This window comes from Helicoverpa armigera, chromosome 22 (genome assembly GCF_030705265.1).
Source record: "Helicoverpa armigera isolate CAAS_96S chromosome 22, ASM3070526v1, whole genome shotgun sequence".
NCBI classification, from domain to species: Eukaryota; Metazoa; Arthropoda; class Insecta; order Lepidoptera; family Noctuidae; genus Helicoverpa; species Helicoverpa armigera.
In genome coordinates, this window is record NC_087141.1 from 4,415,378 (window position 1) to 4,441,628 (window position 26,251).

The window sequence follows — 26,251 nt, forward strand, 5'->3', positions numbered from 1 at the left end:
AAAACTAAATAACATTAAGATACCTAAACAAAACTGCTTTAAGCCAAACTATGGTCCTAACTAACCAGTCCTACCTACCTACATCTACCCTCCTAACTACGATTACGTCCTACCAACTAATTGGAAGCGATATAATATCGAAGCTTGTATCTAAGTATAGCGTACCGTGTCAAGAGAAAGGTCGTGCATTAGCATCTTGCATCGCTTCCTAGACAATTTCTCGTAGGTGTTCTTCAAAAATCTAAGCACACTTCTTTTCGTGTGACCGACCTGTCGAAAGCATAGTGTTAGTTTTGTATTTGGTGTCCTAACCTGTTGATGAAAATCCCTATCTATAATTTCAAAAGGGAGAGTAGATTCGGTACCATCTATCTAGGTTATTCAATACGATCCATATTCTGGATCCAGTGTTCGATATGAAGAAGTACCTCGACTATTTCACTAAACAGTAACAGAAACCTTATTAATAGATTTTCTAAACTCATTGTCATGTTTTGTAAATATTTTATTATGAAAAGTAAGGGTTAAACAGACGGAAAAAAGAGAACATTAAAGAGAAACTGAAAGAATAGTAAACAAAATTACTAGATCTAAGCAAGTAGACTCGCAGACTACTTTCCTTCTATACAAAGCTGGATCGATATTTCGATTTTCACGGACACACGATTTCAATATCGATACATGACATTTTTGGGCGCGTATATTTGCTCTGCGAAGGCTAACAATGTTAAAGTAGATTTTCATGAAAACTCATGAATATACATTCTACAGGTATTAGATAACAGTATCGATCTACAAAGCAACTGGAGTGTAAAACTGAACGATCGCGAACATTATTTCGAAACAATATTGCAACTGACTTGTACGTGAATTAATACTAACTTAGCAATATACAGTTTAAACTGTATTATTTGACAGCAACGTCTCTGAAAACAAGGTCGTCTTAACTATTTATTTATCAGCAATTTATTGCTTATAGTACTGCCAAGTTTCATTGAAATCCGTACAGCCATTTGCGTGTAAAGAACTAACACACACACAAAATTAAGCATTCATAATGATACCGTGATTAAAATTCTTCAGAAAAACGTGATTTGATTTATCACGTGTGTTCGTCACGCCTGAAATACACATCAAGCAAATTGTCATTGGTCACTTCAATATGTACAATACATAAATACACTATTATGTACAAAAAGCATTTAATTTCAGAGATCATTGAATGCACGTGAGTAGAGCTACTGTTAAGGCTAACCTTCATAGTAATTGTATGAGCAGCAATTGCATAAGTATAGGGGCAGCACAATGCATTCAGATTGCTATGTGTTGCATAAAATCGGGAACGAATTTAGCGTTTTATTTGACCATTCTGTACCTACTTCTCGCATGGCATAAGCCTTATGCTAAGTCTTTAAACCAATTTCCTTTTGATTTTCTTCTTAATAGGTACCTATTTTTCTTTTTCCCTTGCAGAAGAGAATTAATATTTGATCAGCCTAGCCTTATTTAACGTTGCTTATGTTAAAATATCAATAAGTTAAGATATTTCAGAGTCACTATCAATAATACTTTCTGGATTTCTATGACCGTCATGCAATGTTATGGTACATGGTCCGGTTAAAACATTTATCAGTTTCTCTCCTATAAAGGTGCTTAAACCAGGACAAAAGTGACACTTAAATGAGAACCTTCTCTTTTTGAAGTTAGTAAAATAACACGGCTTTTATTGACCAAAATATGACAATACATATCCATAGTTAGCCAAAACCCAATGTTTTTAAAACTACACACACAACACAAGTGAATTCGTTACATGTTAGTATTGGTCACCTCGAATTAGTTACACAATGCTAGTTAAACAATGCATTACCGTCGCACATATCGACAATGCCTTCATACGAAAAAATTTATGGTCCATTGAACTGTACTTAGTTACAAATAAACTTTGATATTTCATATATGTATAGAAAAAACATTTTTTGTGTTTATTTGTACTCTTAAGACTCCAAAACTACTGATTAAATTCTTCCATTGTTGGAAAACAACATTATTCCTGAATAACACAAGCTATATTTTACACGTGCCGTAGTGCCCTCGGGACGCGAGTGACACCGCGGGAAAATAGCTAGTAGGTACACTAATAAATAACATAGGAACAGGATTCGTACATACTTACTACTAGATCAATCAAGTAAAGTCGCATCATTTTCAATTGATCAGTAACATACAATTTGTATTCTATACAACATTGTTAATTCTTCTTCCTCCTGCCCTGAACATTGTTAATTGTACAGCGTGAATACAAATTCGTATGCACTTCACGGTTACCTAGATCTCTTTGTTGTTACACGACAATCGACATACAACGGGCCTCTATTATTTCATACAAAACATAACACAATGACCGTGTCGTGAGAAAATGTTATTTTTTCATGAAAAAACGCAACCACGCCACTCAAATCAAAGTCAATCGATAGTTAAGTTAAATAATTTATAGTACAGGTTACAACGTTAATGCACAGATTATATAATAGTTACTACGTAACAGATAAATCACTCCATACAAAAAAGTCCATACCTACTGTTATAAGCACCTACAAGTTCCCAAACTACCTACAAATTCATAGCTGCGTTAGAAAATGAACCTTAAAAGCTCCAGCGCTCGATTGTTATTTCAATGCGATAGCGCACAGTTCAGTGACCGCGACCGTGCCGACAGCGAGCGTAGGGTTGCCTCTTACAATTAAATAGGGAACAAAGTTACGCTTATTTGCAACTGACTTCCCGAATCAATGGAGGTGCCCAACTACTTTTCGAGCACAGAACACGCAAGTATTCTATACTTACCTATTACCCCTGGCACAACACCGCTGACCGCTGATACATACGTACTTACCCAAAATTGGTTTCTGCGCAGCGATATATGCAATGTTCCAAGCCACCATTTAGTTGGACGAGAACTATACCTACTTATACTCGAAATGTTTTTAGCTACAAAACTCGGTAATCTTTGCATGTATAACTAAGTATAAGGTATAAGTATCTATAATTTAAGTATCTAAAGTCGCTTATTTTTAAAATGACAAAGAAGATATAAGATAAATAATCACATATAAACATAAACAATAGAATTCATATTCATATTATAATTCATATTAGAAATATTTCTAAATGCCTATACATATAAAATAGGAAACCTTTATATTTTCCTAAAATAGTCACATATACACCTACACAAATCAAAATAGTTCTTCAGTTTATTAGATAATTTTAAAAACCAAATAAAAATAAACAATAACTGACCTGTCTACATCTCTAGGTAAACGGAAAAACGAAAGCTTTATATATTTTTTTCTTTTACTAGATCTGCAACCAAGCACAGCATATACCTACATATACCAACTGGCCAGAGGTCGTCATGTTCACAAATAAAAATAATAAACATATAACGCGCGCGGCGCGTGTGACTGTTGAAAGCCCTGTGCCGCGTGGGGCTACCGGTAAAGCTTTGGTTTCCTAGGAAAGCGGTGCCGTCAAATAGCGACCGTGATACAGCGGTGATCGACGTCACCAGAACGTTTGCTATGTAAACAAAATGGGGCGGTTTCCTAGAGAGCGGTAACTGACGCCGTAACTTCAAATAGCGGTGCCGCCATTTGCATGACGGCCGTCTTGACGGTGTCAGATAGTTTGGTGAACGTTTTATTGAAAGCGGTGAAGCTTTTTTAATACGTATTTGAGTTTTTTTTTTTCGGAACAACGTCAAAAATTCGTTACAACTCTTGGAGCAGCGAGGACGACGAATTTTAATAGATTTCGTTCGTAACCACGAAGCAATATAAAATATAAAAAGTAAAGATTATAGAAAAAGTCAACTAAAACAGAATTGGTGTCGTGAAATTTGAGAAATATTAAATAAAACAGGTTAGTAAGTATGATACAACTAACAAAAAGTTTATGACGGTGTGTTAAAACGGCCGTGGAACTTTCCACATGTCATCACCGTAAAGACGACCGCCTATTTGCGTCCGTAATATGACGGCCGCTATATGACGGCACCGCTTTCCTAGGAAACCCAAGCTTAACCCAGCGAGCGGTAGGCATTTATCGCGCGCAAGTACGTCGAGTGACAGAGGCCTGGTTAATGTTTTTCGTCGCATTATTAGTTGTTTGGATTGGAGAAATTACGTTAAGTAACGGCTTACAGAAACACTGTTAATAAAAGTAATGGATAATTTCAAGTCAGACAGTCTTATTAATTGAAGAAAAATCGAGAGCCCGGGCTATTGTCAAAATGTCTTCAGGGAGAAACAGTAAATCAGGACCTTATATCAACACTCTACATAAACATACAAGTTTTACATAATATAGGATCCTACTTGAAAAATTATCTGCTGTACTACGATACCTCGAAAAAGAGCACGTACGTGACGTCAAGGTCTAAACGTGAGAACAACGTTTTTCGACATTCTTAATCTGTTTGACCAATTACTGACAGATTGCAAGCAAGGACTTTTTATTTGACTACAACCATTGCTATGCGGATTTTTAATCAGTCCTTTTCACAAAAGAAGATTCTATCTCCACCCTAGCTAGGAAAGTTGTACCCACAAACAAACAAAAGTACTGAGCCGGCTTAAATAAATCTTTTTCAATAAGGAAGCTACATTATCCCCGACTAACATAGGCTAATGTTTTATTACGGGTACAGTAAAAAGTTCCCCCGGGACGCAGGTGAAACCGTGGGAAAACGGGCAGTTTTCAATAAAATAGTGGAAAAGATGGCACTTCAATATAATTCAGTAGCGCTGTCTATCCCCCAACGCGCTCCTATCTCAGCGCAAACGCTTGTGCGCACAAGCGTGTATATGTCACCGTAAGATTACAAACATCGTTAGATTACAATCTATCTCGAGAGATTGTAAACTGTCGAATTATTGTGAACCGTAACATCTGATTGCAATTTAACGCATTATTTTTCGCTATATTGTAATCTATCGATGAGAAATTGTCAAATTGTCAACTGTCCGAAAGCTCTCCCTGATTGGTCAGTCTTTTTGTAAGATCGACCAATAATCCGTTCTGTTCCCATGGAGTTCCCGTAGAGTTAGGAATGAAATAGAGGTGTCAGTTAAATAAAATAAATGCTCTTCAAAAATTCTTCAAGGATTTATTATTTAGTACGAGTATGTAATTAATATTCCTGACATATGGAGAGAACAAATTTTAACGAAATATTTATTCTTCAAACACAAATTGAAATTGGAAACATATTGATTTCTGACACTTACGCGAATATTAGACATTTAAATAAAACTACTTTTACGGATTTTATCGCGGTTATATTATATTATTTAATCCCGACGTTTAAAACCGACCGCGGTAAAATCCGTTAAAGTAGTTTTATTTAAATGAAATTGGAAAATTATAAGAAACTTTTATAAAAATAAAACAAAACAATTAGGTAGTTTGTCTTCAAACACAAATTCATTCCTAACTCTACGGGAACTCCATGGCAACAGAACGGCTGGTCGTGATTGGTCGATCTTACAAAAAGACTGACCAATCAGGGAGAGCTTTCGGACAGGTGACAATTTGACAATTTCTCATCGATAGATTACAATATAGCGAAAAATAATGCGTTAAATTGCAATCAGATGTTACGGTTCACAATAATTCGACAGTTTACAATCTCTCGAGATAGATTGTAATCTAACGATGTTTGTAATCTTACGGTGACATATATAATATTGTCGCGCGAAGCTGGCTGATTTTCGAGACCAGCTATCGTACCTAGCCGACAATCAGCCTAGATGTCATCATTATTATTTTCTTATCCACATCTATTTATATACGTAAATACTACTAGAGCAATTTCATATGCAAACAGCAATTTTGTTGATCATTATTAAAATAGCAAGTGTACCTAATATTTCATCAAAATAATATCTGCGGCTGTAATCTAGATTATGCATTATGGATTATCAAACAATTCATCAATAAAGTTTAAAAGACGTATTTATTGGTATGATCCAGTGTTATTAACGGCCCGATTATCGTACTAGTCACTTGTCTAGAGTCTAGTGTATAGACGACCTTTTTTTTTTTTTGTTTCAGCTGAGGAAAATGCCTGACGCATACACACACCGCCCGGAGAGACGGTGAGGTTATGTGGGGCTTGCACCCACTAAAAACCTCAGCGTTTGTGCCGTCTTCTGCCTTTTAGAGAGGGGCCACGAGGACCAAAGACGACTTTCGTGACCTCTCGGCAGTGGCTGGTCGCCTCCGTCTACTGGCGATCCATCTCAGCAGCAGCTCGTGCAATGCAGGTAGCAGGAGTTCCCCGGTCTGCTACCCACTGGCTGCTGCTAGGGCGGCATCTGGGCGGCGTAACGCGTCCGACCACCCTCCGGCGACGAATTGGGTCTGCATGAGCGTCTGCCTCACGGACCCGCTCCGCCGCCTCCTTCTGCGATATTACTTGTTCGCAGAAGCTATCTATGGCTTTCCAGCCGGCCTCGCTGCCGATCATCACTCTTACCAAATTCGGCAGCGAGAAGTCCTGTCCGGTATTTGCCGCCAACACATTGCGCTGCTCGTCCCAGGCGGGACACAGCTCAATGGTGTGCTGCGCTGTATCCGGGCTACTACCGCACTGGTGGCACACGGGGGTAGGTTCCCGTCTAGCCACCTTATGCAGGTAGTAGCCGAAGCACCCATGATTTTTAAGAATTTGGGTGATTCGGAAGGACAGCATTCCGTACCTTCTTCCCACCCACTCTTCTAGAATTGGCCCTATTGCCGCTGCAGTCCAATGACCAGCAGTAGGCGCCGCCAGTCTCTCCTTCCACTCTGAAAAGACATCCTCCTGCGCCTGCTCGCGCCATCTTCTGACAAGTTCGGGCGGAGGACGGTCGCCGCTCGAGCGAGCATCAGCTCTCCGGGAATAAATCTCAGCGAGCACTTGCGCCTCTAGAGTGTATAGACGACCTAACCCATTTTATTGGGCGACTATCCTAAACTAGTTCAATCTTGATATTTTATGTATGATATATCTGTTACTGAACACCAATTTATTTCGCGCTTGGCACTGAATAAATTGAAGACCCTACGAGGTTCATTGTAACGCATGTCGTGGGACGAATAGATGTAAGAAGATGAGATGCCTTATATCTTCAATCTTTTCCTTATGGGTTTCTAAGTGGTGTCAGTACGGATCGCGTAGGTAGAAGTGGAGATCTTTGTAGTCGACTATAGCGAAATCGACAAAAAGTGCAAAAAATAATTAGAATCTATTAATCACTGTAGTTGGCTGAGATGGCATAACTAGGAGAATAGCTCTAAGAAGAAATCATGCCTAGTGAAATGCCCTCCAAACTGGGGTGAAAAATAACTTTTTCAAAAAACAGAATATCTTCTTCTATAATATAAAAATGAATCGCAAAATGTGTTGGTAAGCGCATAACTCAACAACGCCTGGACCAATTTGGCTAATTCTTTTTGGCTAATTTTGTTGTGTTTGTTATTGTCAGGAGAAGGTTCTTATGAAAAAAAAAATGGGTAAAGTAGAGAAGTCACTTGACGGGAGCGAAGCCGCGAGCAAAAGCTAGTAAAGGATAAAATATAATATATGGACTTATGTGAATAGTACACTTTTTAAACATTGTTTTACGATAGACTATACACAATAAGTTAAACAACACGCAGGTGCCTTCACATTGTTTACAAATTATTTGCATACTAGTCATGATCATCAAGACTCCAGTTCAACATCAATTTTTGAAGCAATCAAGACCATTTTCATACAGGCCACAGCTTTATGGAAATGTCAGAATGTGATACAGATAAAAAAAATTTAATACATTTTCAATAATTTACAGAAATATCAGAATGTGATATACCTAGGTGAAAAATGTTAAATACATATTTCATTAAAATTTAATCTAGACACTGGGATCAAAAGTATCCTTATGTGTTAATCCATATTATAAAGTTTACACCATGTTTATTTATTTAAACTATTTTAAACCGAGCAAACCAGTATTTTTGCATAACTCAATATCTAACATCCAAACTTTCACATCGGTTATTCAACAGCTCCAAGGTTAACTTTCTCTCTTTTTACTAAAATAAACAAACAATACAAAGGACAAAAGCTATGCAAATACAATTGATCCGAATCAAGGTCAAACAGTGTTGGCATAATGTTATGAAGCAAGTTTTAACTGAAGGTCTCTAGGGTCAAGGTTGTTTATTTTTTTATAGAAACCACAACAATAATTGATTCTAATAGATGTAAATAATATCTAAGGATTACCCACTTTTTACGAATTTTGCTCATCGTGGATATTTTTAAATTTTGTTTTTGTTCTAGTGGAGGAAAACTTGTGAAATTAAATAGTTTCTTTTTTTTTATATTAGAACTTTAATAGGTGCTTTTTATGGAGCAGGAAAATTAAATGAATATTGTTGTTTTATATGCATAATAAATCTTTGATTGGTATGATTATCATATTAAACAAAAAACGCTGATGATTTGTTTTTTTAAGTTTAAGCACTCTTTGACTTTCGATAGATTTTTTTTTGTTAAGGATGTAGGTGACATGATAACTAAACAAATGTTTTTAAAGTACTGTTAAAACATATATTCATAAAATTAATTAAATTCATTAAAAAAAATCTATCTAGGTTCTAACAGGCCTGTGATTATCATTTTGCTCCAAATTAAGAGTCCCTGACCTTTGAGCCCTAATTCGATAAAATATATATTTCTCTTATGATGAGTGTTCATTTGAATGCTGTTTGTATTGAAAACAATAACATTGAATATGTACCTACTTAATAAAAGTACCAATACTTACTGCTAACATGTGACTATTTGTTACTCATTACCTAAACAACCCTAATTAATGGAATAAAATGTTTCATATAATTTACAACTGGAGTTTAATATTATGCAGAAAAGGGCATTCAAATTGCACAGTAACGTACATGGCTGTTGTTAACTTTCACTTCAAAATTCATGTAGGTAATGCCCATTAGTTTCATACTTACATAACTTTACGTTATTGCCAGGAAATTTTTCATGAATTAATCAATTTTTAAATAAAGATCTCCATAATTTATGGAGAGTAGTACAATCAGTAAAGAATATAGAAGGCAAGAGTAGATTAAAAATGATACTGACCAGTTTCTCCTCGTCAAATTCGCTGCGTCTCTTCGTTCCATGATGGTCACTGGCAACTGACTGCCCAGACTTGCCACTCTCACTTTCAGGGTCTGTGGTCTCGTCAGACCCACTGGACTCCTCCTCACTGGAGCTAGTCTCGTTACCCAGAGATGGACGGCTGGGGTCGGATATCAGAAGTGCTGTCAGACCATTTTCCAGCCGAATAGTCCTGCAGCAACATTCGATAATTTTATTGGTTATTTATTATATTAATGAAAAATTTATTTATTCTCTACTTCACTGCTAATGTATGTAAACAAAAATAATAGAAACGTTTATTTTTCTATTTATTATTTAATTTACTCACTTGTAAAGCTTTTTATCAGCATCTGATTTGATAGGTTCAGGCAACACTTCAACTTTCTCCGCTCTCAGTGACAAGTTCATTGTTGTTTTGGATTTATTATTAATCACCTTCACTTCGGGCTTAAATTTAGGAGTTTTATGGAAACTACTTCTCTTAGACATTGCAAGAAATATGTGATTTGTGCCAAGATATCCAGATGTTTTTTGAATAAAAATGGACAAGAATTTTGACATTTATTGGCGCATGTGCTGGTGTTACAACTTAACTGTCATTGTCCTAAACCTACCAAAACTCTTTTATTCATAAAAATACTTTCGTGATGAAATTACTGCTATCGGTCATTTATTCTTTTGATTAATATTTTTGTATATTTCATACATTTAGTTTGAAATTCTTCAACAGACACTAAGAATTGGTGACAAAGGCGAGTCGTATTTCTCTTGATTCGAGTTAGATTTTTTTACATTTAAGTATACTAAGAGCTGGATTTTTGAATGAGTTTTGAATGCTAAACTTTTTGATCAAAATATTTATGAGAAATGTATACAGAACTTTAAAAAGCAGAAGGTACTACTGTACTGACCATCACGTTACCATGCTGTTACCATTGTTTTTTTAGTTGGTAGTAGATTTTGTATTTATTATACCAACACATACTTAGAACTGTCATCACATCTATAATGTCAATTTTCAAAACTTTCTGACGCTGTGTTTTCGTTAATTTTTGTTGTTATAAACTTTCGTGATATATGTGGTAAATTTAATATATCCAGAATTATGGATGAAACATACTCAGAGAGTGATGTTTCGCTATCACCTTCGCAAATATTGGAACGTTTGCAAGTTCTACGACAGTTGCAACTGCTACAGCGCGGGAAGCTACAAAAACAACGGCTGGAGTATAAAGAAACCTCTGAAACTTCATCGAGTATCACGGAAATTGTTAGCCATTTTAGTAACAGCACTAGCTATAACACATTTCGTAGTTTGTTACAGTCATCAAATGACATTTCGAATGAGGGTACGCCGCGTCTCAATACCAGCGATCTGTCGCGTAAGGTGCATGAGCGAGACCTAATAGAAGGCGTTACAGTGCTGAATCTTTCTCAGGAGTCAGAGTTTATAATCAATTCTCCCCTATCAGGCAGAAGCAGGGCTTCCGCACCGTCTAGAAACCACGAAGCAATTCAGGAAGTTAATGAAGTGCCTACTTCAGAAGTCTCTCAAAACAGTAGTAACAAGACATCCGCCAATTCCTCGGTAAACAAGAATTCTTCCATTAAAAAACAAATAGCCCTTGATGAAATGCCAATTCTCTCTCCCAAAAAAGATTTTGAAGCATTGCTGTTAGAGAAACTTCAGACTGAAAAGAATGTTCCTAAGCCAAAGAGCCCACAAAGTACTAACTCCATGCCCACTAATAAAAGACCATTTCTCAGACGAGGCGAAGGCATTGCCCGTCTTGGACTTAGGAAGAATGACTTTGTAATTCAAAACACAAATTCCTTGCCATGGAAGAGAAAATCTTTTCAGAATAAAACTGAATCTCCTTTAAAATTAAACTTACAAAAACTCAAGGAAAAAAATAATGATGTTCAGAAAGAAACCCGTGATGATAATATCCTAAGAAGTAATAAAACTGAAAATCAAATTAAATCAATTGCGGACATGACTGAACCCTCATTGCTAGTTCCTGATATAAAGCAAGCAAAATTAACTAGAAAGAATCAATCCCAATCCAGACTATCTGATAAACATGATGAACAGCTTGAAAACAGGAATACTACAGAAAGAAAACAGACCGTAGAACCACCCAGCTCATCTAGTAATAACAATCAACCTATAATGAAACCTATTGAAAAGATAGACATTTCAAGAAATAAACATCCTCTTGTAACTAACCAAGGTAAATCTTGGGCCGCTGTACTCACTAAAGAGCAAAATGATTTCCTTACTCAACTGAAGCAAAGTGACTACTACAAAAACTTTGCTTCACCTACAAAAAGTGAGATTTCAGACATAAGCTGTGATGAAACAGGAGCAAGACTTAGGTTTGACAGAGAAACTGCAGAACAGAATATGTTTGAACTGCTAGAAAATAAAGTCACTCATGAAAGCTTCAATTTGGAAAACTCATTCTTCAACCGCTTTCTACGGAGTAACTTAGAATGCTCTGGAGAAAGTACTCCACTAGTACTTCAAAGGTGTTTGTCACAAAATCCTGATTTGAGGCACATTTTACCTGGATACAAATGTAAAACAAGAAATGAGAACTCTCACAGTGATGTTGAAACATGTTGTAGTAATTATACTGATTGCTGCAGCGATGCCTGCTCCTCAGTATCATGTTGTTCTTGCAAAACTGTTGAAGAAACCCAAGATTCTCCACAAATACGTAACAATAACAAAGAAAGACAAGAAAAGAAGACAAAGAGTACGGATCCAAAAAGTAAAACAGTCAAAATAAAAGAAAAAGAGGTTGATAACAAAGAATGTCATGATGACACAATGACAGAAGCTGATGTTGTGAAAGCAAACATGGCAGAAATGAATGCCAAGCTAATATCCACAAGTGAACTGTTAAAAGATAGACTGCGTGAATTAGAAGATGAAATAGAAACATTTAGAAAACAAAATGCTAGTTTGGCGAAATTACGCGAAGAGGTTGATCAAGACAGACAAAAGTTTTATGAGGAAAAAGCAGCTTTTGAACAGAAGTTTAATGAAGAAAAAGTCTTATCTGAGTATTATCTAGCAGAAGAAAAAGAGAAACTAAATAAACAGAAACAAATGTACGAAAGATATGTGAGGGAAATGAGAGGTAGGCTGAATAAAAAAGACAAAGATGAAGTTGTTAATTTGAAGAAGGAGATTAATGACCTCAAAGAAGAAATAAGAGTTAAAGATGCAAAGTCAACTTCCACGATAGCCAGACTTCGAAACCAAATCAAAATTATAGAAAAAGAAAGAAAGGACCTACAGGAAGAGGTGGAAAAACTGAAAAAGCAAAATAGACGAATTCAACACAGCAATGAAGTTACAAGGAGATTGACAAATATAAAATATCTCGAAGAGATCAACAAAAAGTTAACGAATATGTCGAATAAAGAATCGCGCTCGGAAGTTAGTGTAGACCGCGACGTGAAATATAAAGCTTATGAGATTGAGAGACAAAGCAGAGTTAGAAGAGTGGAACCAGTTGCAAAGGGCACCATAAGACCTAGAGCTAAAAGTGTTCCTAATTTTAATGTCACATCTAGGTATGCTAAGTACTTTAGCCAAAGAGACACTGTCAGCCAAACGGAAAGAGACAAACTAATGAGTGTGCATAGGTTTGATCATTCTGATGAAGATAATTTAGGACATGGCAGCGAAATTCTTTCAGATGAATCTCTTGACGAAGATGAAGACAGAAATGACGAGGAAAATAATTTAGAAAAGATTTACATTGAAAGATTCAGGGGCTCATCACCCAAAAGCAATAGGTCTAGTGGTTCAAGCTACAACTTCGATCTTAAGCTCAATGATAAACCAATTGTTAATGATAATGCAAAAGACTTCTTCATCCAAAAGTCCAGCTCAGGATCATCAAGAAATTCTAAATCTCCAAGAATAACAATATCACCTTGCTCCAACAAAAGTGAATCTAATGTTAATAGATCCAGGTCTCCAGTTTTACGTAGATCTAAGTCCCCAGTATCTATACTAAGCAACAGATCCAATGCTAATAAGTCGCCTCCATCACGAAACTCGGTAGAATATATCTCAAATCATTCAGGATCAAACATTTCACAAAACAGGTCCAAATCACCTGTATCTTCGTTCAACCATTCCTCTTTAAAATCAGTGACTGTCATACACAATGAACAGTACAGAGATAAACTGATGAATCTCAGCCCAGAACCTTCTATAAGTAAGACAAGTTTAACAAAAAGTAGTCTCAATCCTACAGAGGTCAGGAAGCCAGATGGCTCCAGAGAATTGAGGTTCCCTAACGGCAATGTTAAATATATATCATCAGACGGCAAATATAGCAAGTTTGTGTACTACAATGGAGATGTGAAGGAGAACTTTTATAATGAGGGTAGAATAAAGTACTTTTATGCCGAGACAAAGACATACCATACCACTCATGCTGATGGATTGGAAGTTCTGGAGTTTCCCGAGTGAGTAAATGAGTCTTAAATTAATCACTCATCAACAATATTCCTTGCCACTTTGTGTAATAAGTTACCTAGCACCACTTGTTACATTCAACTGCTGATGTGCACATTGAAATCTCATTATCTAATTTATATTTTACAGTGGTCAAGTCGAAAAACGCTACAAGGACGGTTCGTCGGAGATCCGGCTCCCGAACGGCAGCGTCCGGTACTTCGACCCAAAGAATGAGCACGTACGTGAAGAGTGGCGGTTTCCGGATGGCGCAGCGCTGACTGTGGCCGCCAGTGGCGAGCAGCGCATTGTGTTTGCAAATGGACAAGTCGAAGTGCATGCTAAGGATCATAAGGTGATTTTACATGAATTAGTTATTTGTTTCCTAACACCCTAAAATCTTTTATTTGAACTGGGTCTATTCTTTTAAATTGAAGCGTTGATTGTCACTTTATCATGGCTTGATTTTTGGAGATTTCGTCCTTGATATTAATCTGAATGAAGAAATCTGAAGTCGGAAATTGACTTAAAAGCGATCTTTCCTAATTTATAAGGAGGTTGATAGTCAAAGAGGTAGTTTGCAGTATTCCTCATTCACAAATCGTTATTCACTTTCAGCGTCGTGAATTCCCCGATGGCACAGTTAAGCTGGTGTACAACGACGGTACATCCGAGACGAGGTACGCGTCAGGACGCGTGCGCATCAAGGACAAACATGGAAACCTTATCATGGACTCTGCGCCTGGATGAAGTTAAGTGAATCTGAACCTTATTGACCATTGTATAGTGTTGACATTTGCAATGAAGTGCCTTGTGATTTATGCCATTGTTTAATTGATTCTTGTAAATGAACTGTGTATTTTGATAGTATTTCCGATTTTCACTTTCCTGCCTGTTTTAGTGCCTGCCTCTATGTAGTACTAGAAATCAATACCTCACTTTTTCTATACATACTTGTTCTTATAAACCTACTTCTTTTTCTTCTATAGTCAAATAGTGCATGTGTCTTTAATGGTTGAATTGTGATAAATAGCTGATACTTGTTTGTATAAATGATTGCTTTAATGATCAGTGTTACATGTTGTTTATAGGGAAATTTTATTTAAGTTGTAATGTTTGTATGTAATTTTTTTAAGGAAAATTTCTAATTTAATAAAGATTATTATGATATGAAGTATATTTATCAGTTGTTTGTTCTTCTATATCTGTTTTATATGAACTGTTGGTCAACTATATTTTCTATCATGCTGTAATGCCTTGCAGAGGATAGGACTCCAGTAAAGAAAGATCAAGAACTGAAATAGACAAATTAAATAATATACAAGTTTAATCCTAATTCTACATTACACTATAGTTGTAATTTATTTAGCAGATATCTGGTAGCGTGCTTGCGCGTTTGGCTTAGGTATGCCGTCTAGTTTGAAGTCGATCGGCTTCATGTGATCTTCTGTGCCAAATATCTTCTTTAGAGCTTCTCTTGCCGCCATTTCTTTCGCGATCGCTACTGTCTCGCCGAAACCTGGAATTTTCAATTATACAGGATTCTTATTTGGCTCATAATTCATTATTCATTGTTTAATCTTCATGATTCAAGATGAGATATCAAAACGAATTACTCATTGGGTATGCTAAAGCATTTTTTAAGAAACAAACATGTTAAATGCTTGAAAATTATAACTACACATTTGAATTTTCGTTCTGTTAATGATTGACTATGTTATAAATTGTCTGCTACATATAATATCCTAGGTATTCCTTACCTGAAGACACCATTTTCTTATCTACATATAGTCCGACTCTGTAGCAAGCCAGCAGGGTGTTCCTGCCAGTCTCCCCTATAAGTCTTGGCTCTAGTTTACCCCCATCCTTCTCCACAAGTTGTGATAACTTTGACCACGGATCTTCTATAGGCAGATATTCATTGACGTCTTTACCTGAAATAATCAGCGCATTGGTATACAATTAAGATGGAGTTTTCTACATAAGTATAAAGTCCCTAAAAGTACCAGAAGCTACTATGGGTTGTGGAGTGTGAAGTGTGGGTGTGGTTGAGAACCGTCTCATTCTGTGACTATTCAGACATTAGCTGCACAAAATTCTAGACAGTTCCATATCTTGGAAGACCCAGTATGGGTTTGCTTAGATTTTGATAGAAGCATTGATGAATAATTATAGATTTAAAATGACTGGCTCTAGCAATACATTAAGATTTCTTTCATTGTGTCATCTTACATAAGTATTATGTGATACCAACCTTGCAGTTGTGTGATGACAAAGTCTCTAACAAAGTGTGCAGCTCTCTCTTCTCCCGTAGAATCCAGCAGAGCTCCAACCACAGCCTTAAATGTGTTTGCGAGAATGAAATTGTCTACTGGGTATTCCTGGAAAAAAAAAATTGTATTACCTACTATGTGAAAAATATAGAGATGAGTGAGTCAGCTTTATGAGGACAAAAACAGTTCTTTTTGTTTATTATGAAACTAGGTGAAAATATCTGTCCAGTTTTTTGGAGATGTATTAATTAGGGAATATAAATAATACGAAATTGGGTTGCCTGGGTAACTCGGTTGAGGAGGTCAGATAGGCAGTCGCTCCTTGTAAAGCGCTGGTACTGAGCTGAATTCGGTTAGACTGGAAGCAGACCCCTACATAGTTGGGAAAAGGCTCTGGAGATAACAATCAAGATACAATACTTACAGCAGCTAAAATAATGTCTTTAGTGCCTAAATGCCGAGATACATCAGCTAATGTTTCCTCACTGGTTAAAAATGCACAAACTCCTTTCACTCCTTCCAGGGGGAACTTTGGCAGTACTGTCTCTAAGTAAGCCTGAACATAGGCATTTATGAAATTATGACCTGAAAATTAAATGAAAAGAGATTAGTTTTGTAGTGCTATATTGTATGCATATTACGAAAAATAGTTGAACTAACTTTAAGAATATTATTATCTAGTACCACCTAATTTGTGACTTTGTGATTTTTCAAAGCTGAATGAAACGAATGAAAACACAACAACAAGTAAAAAGTTTTCACGGCTTTAACGGCTACAGATATATCTTGCTCAAACAGCCTGTGTGTGCTGTATCTACTGGCTCATAATACAACATTCTAAACTTTCTTACCTATTTCAACTAGCTCTCTATTGTCCTTCATTTTAATAGCAAACTCCATTTCTTTTTGTTTCATCTCTTCCTTAATAACATAGGATCTGTCTGTGAATGCTTGAAGTAGCAAATCTGGATCGAAATCTTCGTTTAATCGCTGTGCAAATGCGTATAGTTCGGCTTCTAGGTTCCATTCAAGATACGTGTTTCTGGGGTGAGCTTTCTTTCCTCCGAGCTTATCTTCACGACGCTTCAGCTCCATCAGTGTAGGAGCCACCCATCGATGAATCTTTTGAGCTAAATAACAACAAGAAGTTAACACAGACGGTGTAAATAAAAATGTTAAATAACAATTTCTAAAAAACAAACTTACCTTGCGTGGCTACTGGATGAATTTTCACAGCCTTCGCTAGAAGTGGCACACAACGTCTTATTAAAGCCATATTTATTTATATATTGATATTGGTTTCTCATATAATTATTAAATCATAAACATAGTAATGCAATAAGTTCCCTTGCTAAATAAACGTCAAAATTTTAGGTTATGTTATGGAGTTGCAAGCATTTGAATTTGATTCTATAACCTACCATGTCAATCGGTTTTGGTAGATTTACCGATATTGGTCGTGACGATGCCACCGCGATGTCGATATCGGTAGCCAATCGAGTCCAAGCTATGCAGAAAACATTTTATTTGTAGACGTGTTTTTAAGACGTGGTGGCCTAGTGGGCTAAAAACCAACCTCTCAAGTATGAGGGCGCAGGTTCAAGTATGAGTCCCGGCTGTCATTGAACATCCTTGGCAGTCGTTACGGGTAGTCAGAAGCCAGTCACAAGTCTAACCAAGGGGTATTGGGTTGCCCGGGTCCCTGGGTTGAGGAGGTCAGATAGGCAGTCGCTTCTTGTAAAGCACTGGTACTCAGCTGAATCCGGTTAGACTGGAAGCCGACCCCAACATAGTTGGGAAAAGGCTCGGAGGAAGAAGAAGTTTTTAAGACGTGGGGAAACTAAGGTGTGCAGCATTCTATTGAGCGGAATACTTACGACAGAAATTAGGAGAAGGAGCTTGAAATAAAAACACCAATTTTTAAATATACCTTTCATTGTAAAACAGTTGACAATCACATTGATGAACAACATCCATATACAAAGTTAAAAAATAAAAAGTAAAAAAAATCACTAGCATCAACTTTTTCTATTTGTGAGAAAGCCTCTGACTGAGCTAAAGAAACCTCTCTTTATTTTGCTGTTTACTGGGAGTATCGTGTGATTGCTGTAGAAAGATGCTGACGTATCGTAAATCGATGAACTCACTTCCACAGCCTAGAAAAAAAAATACATGTAAACTTATGAAATGGAACTTGATGTTTTCCACGGTTGTATCCGTGGAAACTTATCTAGCCGTTTCATCCGGGGTTTTTGCTAGACAGTAAAAGAAATCGATACAGTAATTTTAAAAGCGGTTCAGTAGTTTCGGAGCTTTTAGGTTACAAACAAACAAATCAAAAAAACTATTTATAATATTAGTACAGTAAGAAGTATAAGTAAGTATCTTTCTGTATCTAAGTTAAGAACTATAATACTCGCCCCAAGCGACGTGCTGATATGGTATGAATCAATAGAACTGTTGACACTGGGTGGTTCCGGAGCAGGCCCAATGGGTAGCTTAAGGTCCGAGTCTCTCGTCGATCTCATCACCAAACACGACATAAGTCTTCTCAAAAACGGCTTCTTGGGTTTCGAGTCTCTGGGCTCCATAATATACTTGGCCGATTTATTTTCAGAATTCAACACATCTTCGGAATATAAAGAGTATGCTGAAGTTCCTAGATTTGGTGTAGCTGACTTTCTGTGCCCTGTAATAACATTGTTGATAAAAGTTTTTTTTTTAAGAAAAAGAATACTAACAAAATACAATTTTTTGAGGAGTAACATTCATAAGTTACCTCTGAATATGGTATGAAAGGAATTCACATGAGCTATACTCGAGTCAGACGGAGCTCCAACGTCCGTCGACGAATACGCCACTTGCTTCATATAAGCGACGCTTGCGTAACGTACCTCCACTGAAGACATTGTCTTTCTATTATGACCATCGTAATCAGGTTCTTTAGGTTCGGGTATTACAGGATCTTGGACATTATCTGAATTAAACAAAACGAAAGTTTTAACTTCTTTCTCTGCGTGTTCCTCATCATCGTTTAGCTTCGCTGCACGGAATCGTGGCAACTTGTCTTCATCCACGCATTTTCTACCGCACTCTCCTTCACAAGGGCGTTCTAAACAGGATTTAGCCTGGCATCCTTCTGGTTCCGGTGCGATAGATGGTTCCTTCACTTTTACGTCACTGTAATCTTCGGAGCATGGCGCAGGACAATAATCAAGACATTTTTTGTCTTCAGAACTCGATGAAAAGTCCTCGCAAATCTTATCAAAGGACATTATTTCTGAAATATGATCTACACTTCGTATATCTAGATGCTCTGTTAATTTCCTTTTCCTTATTTTCTTTTCTTCCGCTTCTCTCGCTTTTCTCGCTTCCCTCGCTTCTCGCGCTTTTCTCGCTGCTTCTCTTGCTTCTCTTTCTCTCGCTTCTTTTAATTCTCTCGAATCTTTATTAACTTTCTTTGGCTCTGGTTTCGGACGGGGTTTTTCTTTTGGCGGTTTAGCTTTGATCACATTCTTTTTTTTATCGGTTTCTTTTGGTATCGTATCAGTTTGAGCTGCTCTTTCTTGAAGACTTTTCGGGTCCTTCGGCTTTTTGGTCCTCACTATCCCGACAGATACTTGACTCCTGTCACGTAGTCTAGATAATAACGGTTTTCGTTTGTCGTGACTACTGTTTTTTGTTAAACAAATGGTCTTTTGAATTGTTTTTTTAACTTTATTATATTGCTGCCGGGATAGTACAATGGGTTTTTGTTTAGAAAATTGATCTACTTGCAGAAAAACTTGAATATTTCGGTTGAGTATTAATTGTTGATAGATAGCAGGACTGTCGTTACGTGAAGGTTTAGGAGGTTCCTTGTCATGTGCATATGTACATGTGGCGTCAGTTATTACGCTATCAAATTTTGAATTTTTTAAGGCTTCTCTTGGCTTATTTACACAATCTTGACATTGGACAGACACAGATGGATTTTCTTTAAGATGACGACGGGTAAAACAGGGGCATAGCTTTTGAAACTCAAAATTAATTTCCGTGACTTGACTTTTCTTACTAAAATACAAAAAAATAAACATAATTAGAAGACATAAAAGAAAAACGACTAGTTAAAACAAATTAAAACAAAAATTTTAAACCATTCTTTTCTGAAGATATACTGATATGGAATTCCGGCATCGGTTTTACAAGATTGAGCCTAAAAAAAATAAAAAATAAATCAGACCGGACTGTAATGCGTATGATAGAAAAACAACAAAGAATTAACTTATAGAACCTGTCTTGTTTTGGCGATGGAAGGTTTTTTTTTATCGACACCAAGAAGTTCCCTTATTTGTTTATCTCTCTCTATGGGATTACATATAGAACAATCGTCGCCAGTGAAGTGCTTGATGGGAGCTGGAAAATAATTGTCAAGCATTTTTACTCTTTTTACGTTTCTACTATTGTATTTTATGTCTTATAGTGCTACTAGTTTTTGATCTGGCATCGTTGAACACGGGAAAGTCCAATTCCAAATAAATTTTCTGCTAAAAGTAGGTGCTCCCTCGCAGCTTGATGTTTTTATCAAATGTTTCAGTTAGAGTTGTTGATGCTACCTAAGACTTCCGTTTCATCTGGCACGGGCTCCGTGAACTGAGCCGTGAAACAAGTCTGCGTGTTTTTTATATTGTTATTGTTCATACTTTTATCTTCACGCCTGAAAAATAAAGAGCATCTTATTATATGGTGTTTTTTTAATATTAACATAGATAAAATTATAATGTGTTCCTTTTTCTGGTCGAGGCATGCATGTATGACAATTAAAAACAATTAAAAATAAATGTACCTGTGAGAAATCTCTAAACTATCTCGTATGGTAAGTCTTGAGACATGTTTTCCTAAGGGTGACTCATCGCCTGAATGCTGAAAGCAAAAACATTGGCACGTATACATTTAGCGACCACGCTTTTGTCAAGAAACACCAGCTACAAAATTAAAGACACTATTTTTTTTTATTTTTCGTGAACCGTGTGTAGGTACATACAGCCAGCCAGGTAAGTCCTAATTAAGCTTATATTCATAGAGCCTCGCCTACGAAACAATCAAATTTTACAAATACTCACATTATTACTGAGAATATTCGAATCAAATTTTGTTGGCTTGACCTTATTTCCGGGTATAAATACTGCTGTCTTTTGTAGCACGCTATCAGGCGTGTACAGATTGTCGAACGATACTGGATACAGATTTTCATTAACATCTGGGGACTCTTTTAGTTTCTTTCGAATGGTCAAGTCGGTTGATAGTTTATCTTGATTAAACAACACGTCGTAGTACTCTTTATCGGCGTCTATGTTTATTGTAACCTTAGAGTTGACATAATTAGCGGGAAGATATTCCTTCTGTATCATTTGCTCAGTGAGTTTCTTTGTATAAGAATCTACTAAAGCCTTTTTGGCACGAGCGTGATCCGTATTTGTTCCTGTTTCAGCTTTAGCTTTCGGGATTAATCTCGAGGTTTGTTGGTTCTGAATTACTTGTACTGGTGCAGTGTATGTTTCTTGATTTTTTGCCAGTCGTGATGCAATAAAATTTTGATTGTTTTTAGAGACCTGCGTCGAATTTGATACCATAAAGGCATCGCTTTGAGAGATTTGTGTTGCATTGCTGGCAAAGAATTGAGGAACTTTAGGTACCTGTGTCGCATTAGACACGAGAGTTGTACGGGGACTGATAGGAGAAGTTTTGATTTGTGGATGTTTGGAAATAGCCACATTTTTTGTTTGTTTAACATGCACAGCATCATCTATGCTGTCAGCAGTATCATCTTCACCTTTTGTAGCGTACGATCCTGACAGACTCTGCGGCCCATCAGAATATTGTGTACCAGAGACAGTGAAATCCTGGCGTTTCTTAGCAGACACCTGTGTTCCATTAGAAGCTGTGTAGAGTTGTTTATTTCTATTAGAGACCTGCGTTGCATCAGAGGCGGTGTATAATCGTTGATTTTTTTTTGAAACTTGTGTTGCGTTTGACACTGTAAGATTCTGAAGGTTTTTTGAGACCTGCGTAGCAAAAGTCTCATTCAATCTTGATGGCATTTTTCGTGCACTGTTTTCAAGTTTAAGTCTATCTTTTTCTTGTATCTTCTCTTTGATAGCTTTCAGCGCTTTTTGTCGATCAGGACTTCTTCTTTCGTTCACAGATAGCTTAACTGGCATGTCGTCCAGTAGTTTAGATTTTGATACTTTTTTTACAGGTGATGGGGTACGACTTATTATTGGGCTTTTATAGGTTCGCTTTGTTTGTTCAGAACTTTTCTTTGCAGTTTTATCTGTTTTCAATATCTGATTACTTGTGTACGTACTCATTTTACCTGGCGACTGATTCTGACTTATATCAGAAAAGTTGCTTGGGACCGATTTTAGTAAATCTTCAGGGCTTGGTTTTGGGTAAACAGATATTATAACTAAAGGACTCTGACAAACTTTAAGAGGGTTGTGTTCGGATTTCTTGGGCACAGCACAGCAGCTGCATTGAATCTTCTTGTCAGAAAAAGTTGTACCCCTGGGTTTTGTCATAGCAACTTGGACATTAAAATTAACTTGTGTCCCCTGTGATTCCTTGCTAAAATAGAAGTTGGTTTGAACTTAATTTTATCAACACTTGTAAGGTGAGTAAAACTAGAATATTTTACCTTGGTACTTCATCAGAGATTGGCGGTTTTTCAACATCAAGGTCGTAGTTATAGTCAGCCTGTATACATGAATCTTTTTGTTGTCTGTGGGAGGTAGTAAGCGTGTTTAAAAAAAAAAATATCCTATGGACATGCGAAATAAATAAACAACACTGAATTAAAATCTTACGCTGATTGTATATCTGCAGTTCCATAAGAAGTTGTAGCTATAATTGGCGAAAATTCTCGCGTCAATTGAGCGACGTCTGATAAAACTGAAAAACAGGAAATCATTTCTTTATAACTTACATATAATTTAATTTGTTAAGTGACACTTTAACGAGTTTTAAACAATATTTTGGTACTAATCTCTTGTCTTTTTCAAAGCTGGTTTGCCCTGAAAAGAACCGAAACGTTGGTAGCCGAAGAAACTTCCAGATCGAAGCACCGCCATACGCTTTGCAATCAAAGTAAATATTTCTCTAAAAAAATAGTGTATTTGTTATGCACCTTGTTTATCATTAACGGAAGCTCCATATCTCAATACGTATTTATCCTCGTCAGAAATGCCGAACTGGCCAAATATTCTGACGCGACTCTTTTGAGGCGACTCAGTTGACTGGTTGTCTTTCATGCATATGCAGTTCTGACAGTCCGGGTAACCCTGCCAGTCGATGGAGTCCTGTGCTGGCGGCACTTCCAAGTTCTCCACTGTTTCCTTCTTCTCTTTCTTTTTCTTTCTATCCATATTCAAAGACTGGATCAGGTGTTTGAAGTTCGATAGCTCTTTTATGGGAATTTCGTCATCTTTTGTGTAGCTGTCGTGGTCTGTAGACAGTTTCGCGCTGCCGGTTGTCTTGATCTCATATATTTTCTCTCTTCTTCGACCCGCTACTATTAGGTAAACGTTCTTCGTTTGCACAGAATTCTCGTGATTTGATGAAGTGCTCTGTACTCTCTTTGGTGCGTATCTCCGTCTTCTAAGCAGTTTTGCTGTTTGTATATGATCCGTTTTCGGTATAACTGTAACTTTGATAAGAGGTTTTTCCGAATTATTTTGATTTCTGTCCAATTCATGTACGGAAGAAGTGTCTTGTTCAGGGTGTAAGCTCGTGTAACTCACAATTGAATAATGTTCGAGAATCTGTCAGGAGTAGGAAAAAGCTCTTATATAAAAGTAGTTTTAGTAATGTTTTCATATGTAGGATAAGGAATTCGACGAGATTTTATAAATGTTCTATATACTTGCTAAATAAATACTTAAAAGGATTAAATTAAACTGGAATTCACTTATTCACTGCAAAATGAAGGAGGGGAGGAGTAGAGGAGCTCGTATTCTGACCTGTCTCTCAGAGGTTTTCTTAAGTATTAAAGATGTAGAAGAATCAGCAGTCGGCTTGACAGGTCTAGTTATGTTCTTCGGGGAGCTGGGTCCTCGCCTGGCGAACTTGTTGCGAAGCCCCCGCAGCAAGTGCACGTTGTTAGCGTCGGTGTTGTAAGCACTAGCAAATGCGTCCCTGCTGTTATGGATCCTTTTCACTGGTGGACTCAAAAAGTCCAGTGATTCTAAACAAAATTAAAAAATATAAATAAAAGTACAAAACGAAAAATCAACGATTTCGAAAAAGCATGAAAAAATTAGATCAAACCAATAAATTCAGACTCTGCGCTGTAACAGTCCATAATGAATTTCGAAGCTGCATTAATTATAATTAAATACAAATATAACTTATAAACCACATCTTTTGGGAATAAAATTTTGACAATGATAACATTGACACCGTCAACTGGCATTATTATTCCTTTTTATCGATGCATAGTGAGTTATAGTCAAAAAAGATTAGTTTATAATGAATGCACAAAGGTTAGAATAAAAACACTAAGCTTGAAATTAAAAAGTTTTCACTTCACAATATGTCAATCAATCAACATGCAATTTCAGTAGATATATTTTACCATTTTCAGTTTAGTTCTAGATATCCGTACTCAAATTAAATGAGTACTTCAATAATAAACTCATTACCATCCATCGAACTGCAGGAAATTGAAATTTTGCTATTAGAAATTCTTGGTAGAGTGGAATCGAAGAAGTAGGGCAACATGGATCAGGAGATTGACGAGTCGACGCTGACGACGACGATGAAGTTGCCGGAGAGGATGCGGACCGAGATGATCATACCAGTGGCTGAGGAGACGTTCTACAACACCAAGTGGAAGGCGAAGGAAGCTCCCCTCTGTGCCTACGATATGCTGTACCACCCGCCCGACTACAACCCTAAAGCGGCCCGATCCGACCGACAAGAACCAAAGATCATCAGGCAAAATATTTGGGACCAAGTAATTACATAGTATTTTTGAAATATTAAAATGTTCTTCAAAAGGTATCAAAAAGCATATGTTTCCGCTAACCAAAGAAAGTTTGAAATATTACCAACTATGTAGAAACCAAAATGAAAAAGTACTTTATAGTAATAAGAAGTTTACTAGAAATTGAAAAATACTGCTGTATTTAATTCAGGCTGAAAAACGATGGCTTAATATATGATAAGTTACTCATTCAATCATTTTTTCACAGGAATTGCATAAACGCATACCATGTACGACTCACTTCACGCACGGGAGACCCACGTGGCCGATCCTGGATCGACCCACCAAGCAATTCGTGAGGGTTGTAGGTAAGACTCGACGAAGGCTCCAATCAAATTTAAACATTATCTGAATCTTCACCCTAGACAGGCGACCATCGGGTCCATAGAGTTTGGTAATGTATAAGACCATTTCTGAGCTCTTAGAACGAACGCCCCTGAAAACTCAGCTGAATCCGGTTAGACTGGAAGCCGACCCCAACATAGTTTGGGAAAAGGCTCGGAGGATGAGAACGAACGCCCCTGGCCAACGGCAGTTATAAATGTTAGTAGTTAGTAGTCTGGAAAATACATCAAGAGATTATCATCATCATCATCCTCTTGCCCTTATATGTGGTCGATGCAAGATGTTTTTGTCTTCTGCGGGATTGTTCGAAAGAGTTACCGCGGCCCTGGTACATAAAAGGCCTACAAAGGAACATGATGGGGTTTTAGTCAGTAAGAGTCTGACACTCCCTCACCGCTAACCCACAGCGAGAGGAGTCATTTGATGATTTCCCATAAAAAAGATGTGTTCGTCTTCGATACTTCTATGGCCTGTCATCTCAAAGTTTCTGCATCGGGTGATTAACATAGCAATATTAATGTTTCAGTTAAAAACGAGAATCCTCACATGCGTCTGTACCACGTGCTGGAATGGGCTGCCCTGATGAACGAAGGTCTCATGAGTCTGTGTTACTAGTTCCGTTCAGACACTTCGTAATATTTCTCCGAAGATTTTTCTACTACTACATGTATCTGCCTCATATTTTTTTCTCAATAAATTTTTGCACCTGTCACTATTGTTTTTATGCCACATGTATCTGGATTAATTAATTTAGCTATTGTTTGAGGATTTTTAGATTAGGTGTAGCAAAGCGTATATTGTATGATTAAATACCTGGTTATCATCGACAGTCATGTTGCGATAGCAATGCATTTATTTGTTTTCCGCTAGATGCTATGTTATCTATGACCTCAAAAAATTTGAATAAATGCGTTCTCATC

At 37.0% G+C, this 26,251-nt stretch overlaps 5 protein-coding genes across 5 annotated transcripts in view; 2 read left to right on the forward strand and 3 right to left on the reverse strand.

Annotated features, from left to right (window-relative positions):
- LOC110370817 (nardilysin) overlaps positions 1-9,803 on the reverse strand; it is a 28,511-nt gene extending 18,708 nt beyond the window's left edge. Inside the window, exons 1-2 of the mRNA XM_064040340.1 lie at positions 9,537-9,803; positions 9,188-9,398 (exon numbers count right to left, since the gene is read on the reverse strand). Coding sequence (XP_063896410.1) covers positions 9,188-9,398; positions 9,537-9,769 — 444 coding nt within the window. The 5' untranslated portion in view covers positions 9,770-9,803. The remainder of the gene's footprint in view (positions 1-9,187; positions 9,399-9,536) is intronic.
- Positions 9,804-10,209: 406 nt separating this feature from the next.
- On the forward strand, positions 10,210-14,874 carry Sas-4 (Spindle assembly abnormal 4). Its single transcript, XM_064040341.1, has 3 exons — positions 10,210-13,702; positions 13,842-14,046; positions 14,310-14,874. The coding sequence occupies exons 1-3, from the start codon at positions 10,314-10,316 to the stop codon at positions 14,439-14,441; spliced, it is 3,726 nt and encodes a 1,241-aa protein (XP_063896411.1). The 5' UTR covers positions 10,210-10,313; the 3' UTR covers positions 14,442-14,874.
- A 126-nt stretch (positions 14,875-15,000) lies between these two features.
- On the reverse strand, positions 15,001-17,351 carry LOC110370785 (large ribosomal subunit protein mL44). Its single transcript, XM_021326747.3, has 6 exons — positions 17,171-17,351; positions 16,816-17,094; positions 16,389-16,549; positions 15,946-16,072; positions 15,452-15,625; positions 15,001-15,210 (listed from the first exon to the last, which is right to left on the reverse strand). Exons 1-6 carry the CDS (start codon positions 17,238-17,240, stop codon positions 15,053-15,055), a joined length of 969 nt encoding a protein of 322 aa, XP_021182422.3. The 5' UTR covers positions 17,241-17,351; the 3' UTR covers positions 15,001-15,052.
- Positions 17,352-17,630: 279 nt separating this feature from the next.
- Positions 17,631-24,395, reverse strand: LOC110370783 (uncharacterized). Its single transcript, XM_021326745.3, has 13 exons — positions 24,269-24,395; positions 23,962-24,185; positions 23,130-23,763; positions 22,810-22,894; positions 22,641-22,724; positions 21,067-22,570; positions 20,790-20,866; positions 20,560-20,660; positions 20,238-20,359; positions 20,101-20,159; positions 18,744-20,017; positions 18,385-18,653; positions 17,631-18,120 (listed from the first exon to the last, which is right to left on the reverse strand). The coding sequence occupies exons 1-13, from the start codon at positions 24,300-24,302 to the stop codon at positions 17,983-17,985; spliced, it is 4,605 nt and encodes a 1,534-aa protein (XP_021182420.3). The 5' UTR covers positions 24,303-24,395; the 3' UTR covers positions 17,631-17,982.
- LOC135118407 (uncharacterized) lies at positions 24,150-26,041 on the forward strand. Its single transcript, XM_064040342.1, has 3 exons — positions 24,150-24,956; positions 25,195-25,294; positions 25,858-26,041. The coding sequence occupies exons 1-3, from the start codon at positions 24,720-24,722 to the stop codon at positions 25,944-25,946; spliced, it is 426 nt and encodes a 141-aa protein (XP_063896412.1). The 5' UTR covers positions 24,150-24,719; the 3' UTR covers positions 25,947-26,041.
- The last annotated feature ends 210 nt before the right edge of the window (positions 26,042-26,251 follow it).

What these genes read in the sequence shown, in the direction of transcription:
- LOC110370785 (XM_021326747.3), bottom strand. Translation starts at nt 17,240, where the DNA reads ATGGCTTTAATAAGACGTTGTGTGCCACTTCTAGCGAAGGCTGTGAAA. An exon ending in TAGAGAGCTAGTTGAAATAG is followed by an intron (nt 16,550 to 16,815) that starts GTAAGAAAGTTT and finishes TTTAATTTTCAG; the next exon opens with GTCATAATTTCATAAATGCC. An exon ending in TGTCATCACACAACTGCAAG is followed by an intron (nt 15,626 to 15,945) that starts GTTGGTATCACA and finishes TGATTATTTCAG; the next exon opens with GTAAAGACGTCAATGAATAT.
- LOC110370783 (XM_021326745.3), bottom strand. Translation starts at nt 24,302, where the DNA reads ATGGACTGTTACAGCGCAGAGTCTGAATTTATTG. An exon ending in TTCCGTTAATGATAAACAAG is followed by an intron (nt 22,895 to 23,129) that starts GTGCATAACAAA and finishes CCTGTTTTTCAG; the next exon opens with TTTTATCAGACGTCGCTCAA. An exon ending in TATATCTTCAGAAAAGAATG is followed by an intron (nt 20,018 to 20,100) that starts GTTTAAAATTTT and finishes TTTGTATTTTAG; the next exon opens with TAAGAAAAGTCAAGTCACGG.
- LOC135118407 (XM_064040342.1), top strand. Translation starts at nt 24,720, where the DNA reads ATGGATCAGGAGATTGACGAGTCGACGCTGACGACGACGATGAAGTTG. An exon ending in GGCAAAATATTTGGGACCAA is followed by an intron (nt 24,957 to 25,194) that starts GTAATTACATAG and finishes ATTTTTTCACAG; the next exon opens with GAATTGCATAAACGCATACC. An exon ending in GCAATTCGTGAGGGTTGTAG is followed by an intron (nt 25,295 to 25,857) that starts GTAAGACTCGAC and finishes TTAATGTTTCAG; the next exon opens with TTAAAAACGAGAATCCTCAC.
- Sas-4 (XM_064040341.1), top strand. Translation starts at nt 10,314, where the DNA reads ATGGATGAAACATACTCAGAGAGTGATGTTTCGCTATCACCTTCGCAA. An exon ending in GAAGTTCTGGAGTTTCCCGA is followed by an intron (nt 13,703 to 13,841) that starts GTGAGTAAATGA and finishes TATATTTTACAG; the next exon opens with TGGTCAAGTCGAAAAACGCT. An exon ending in TGCATGCTAAGGATCATAAG is followed by an intron (nt 14,047 to 14,309) that starts GTGATTTTACAT and finishes ATTCACTTTCAG; the next exon opens with CGTCGTGAATTCCCCGATGG.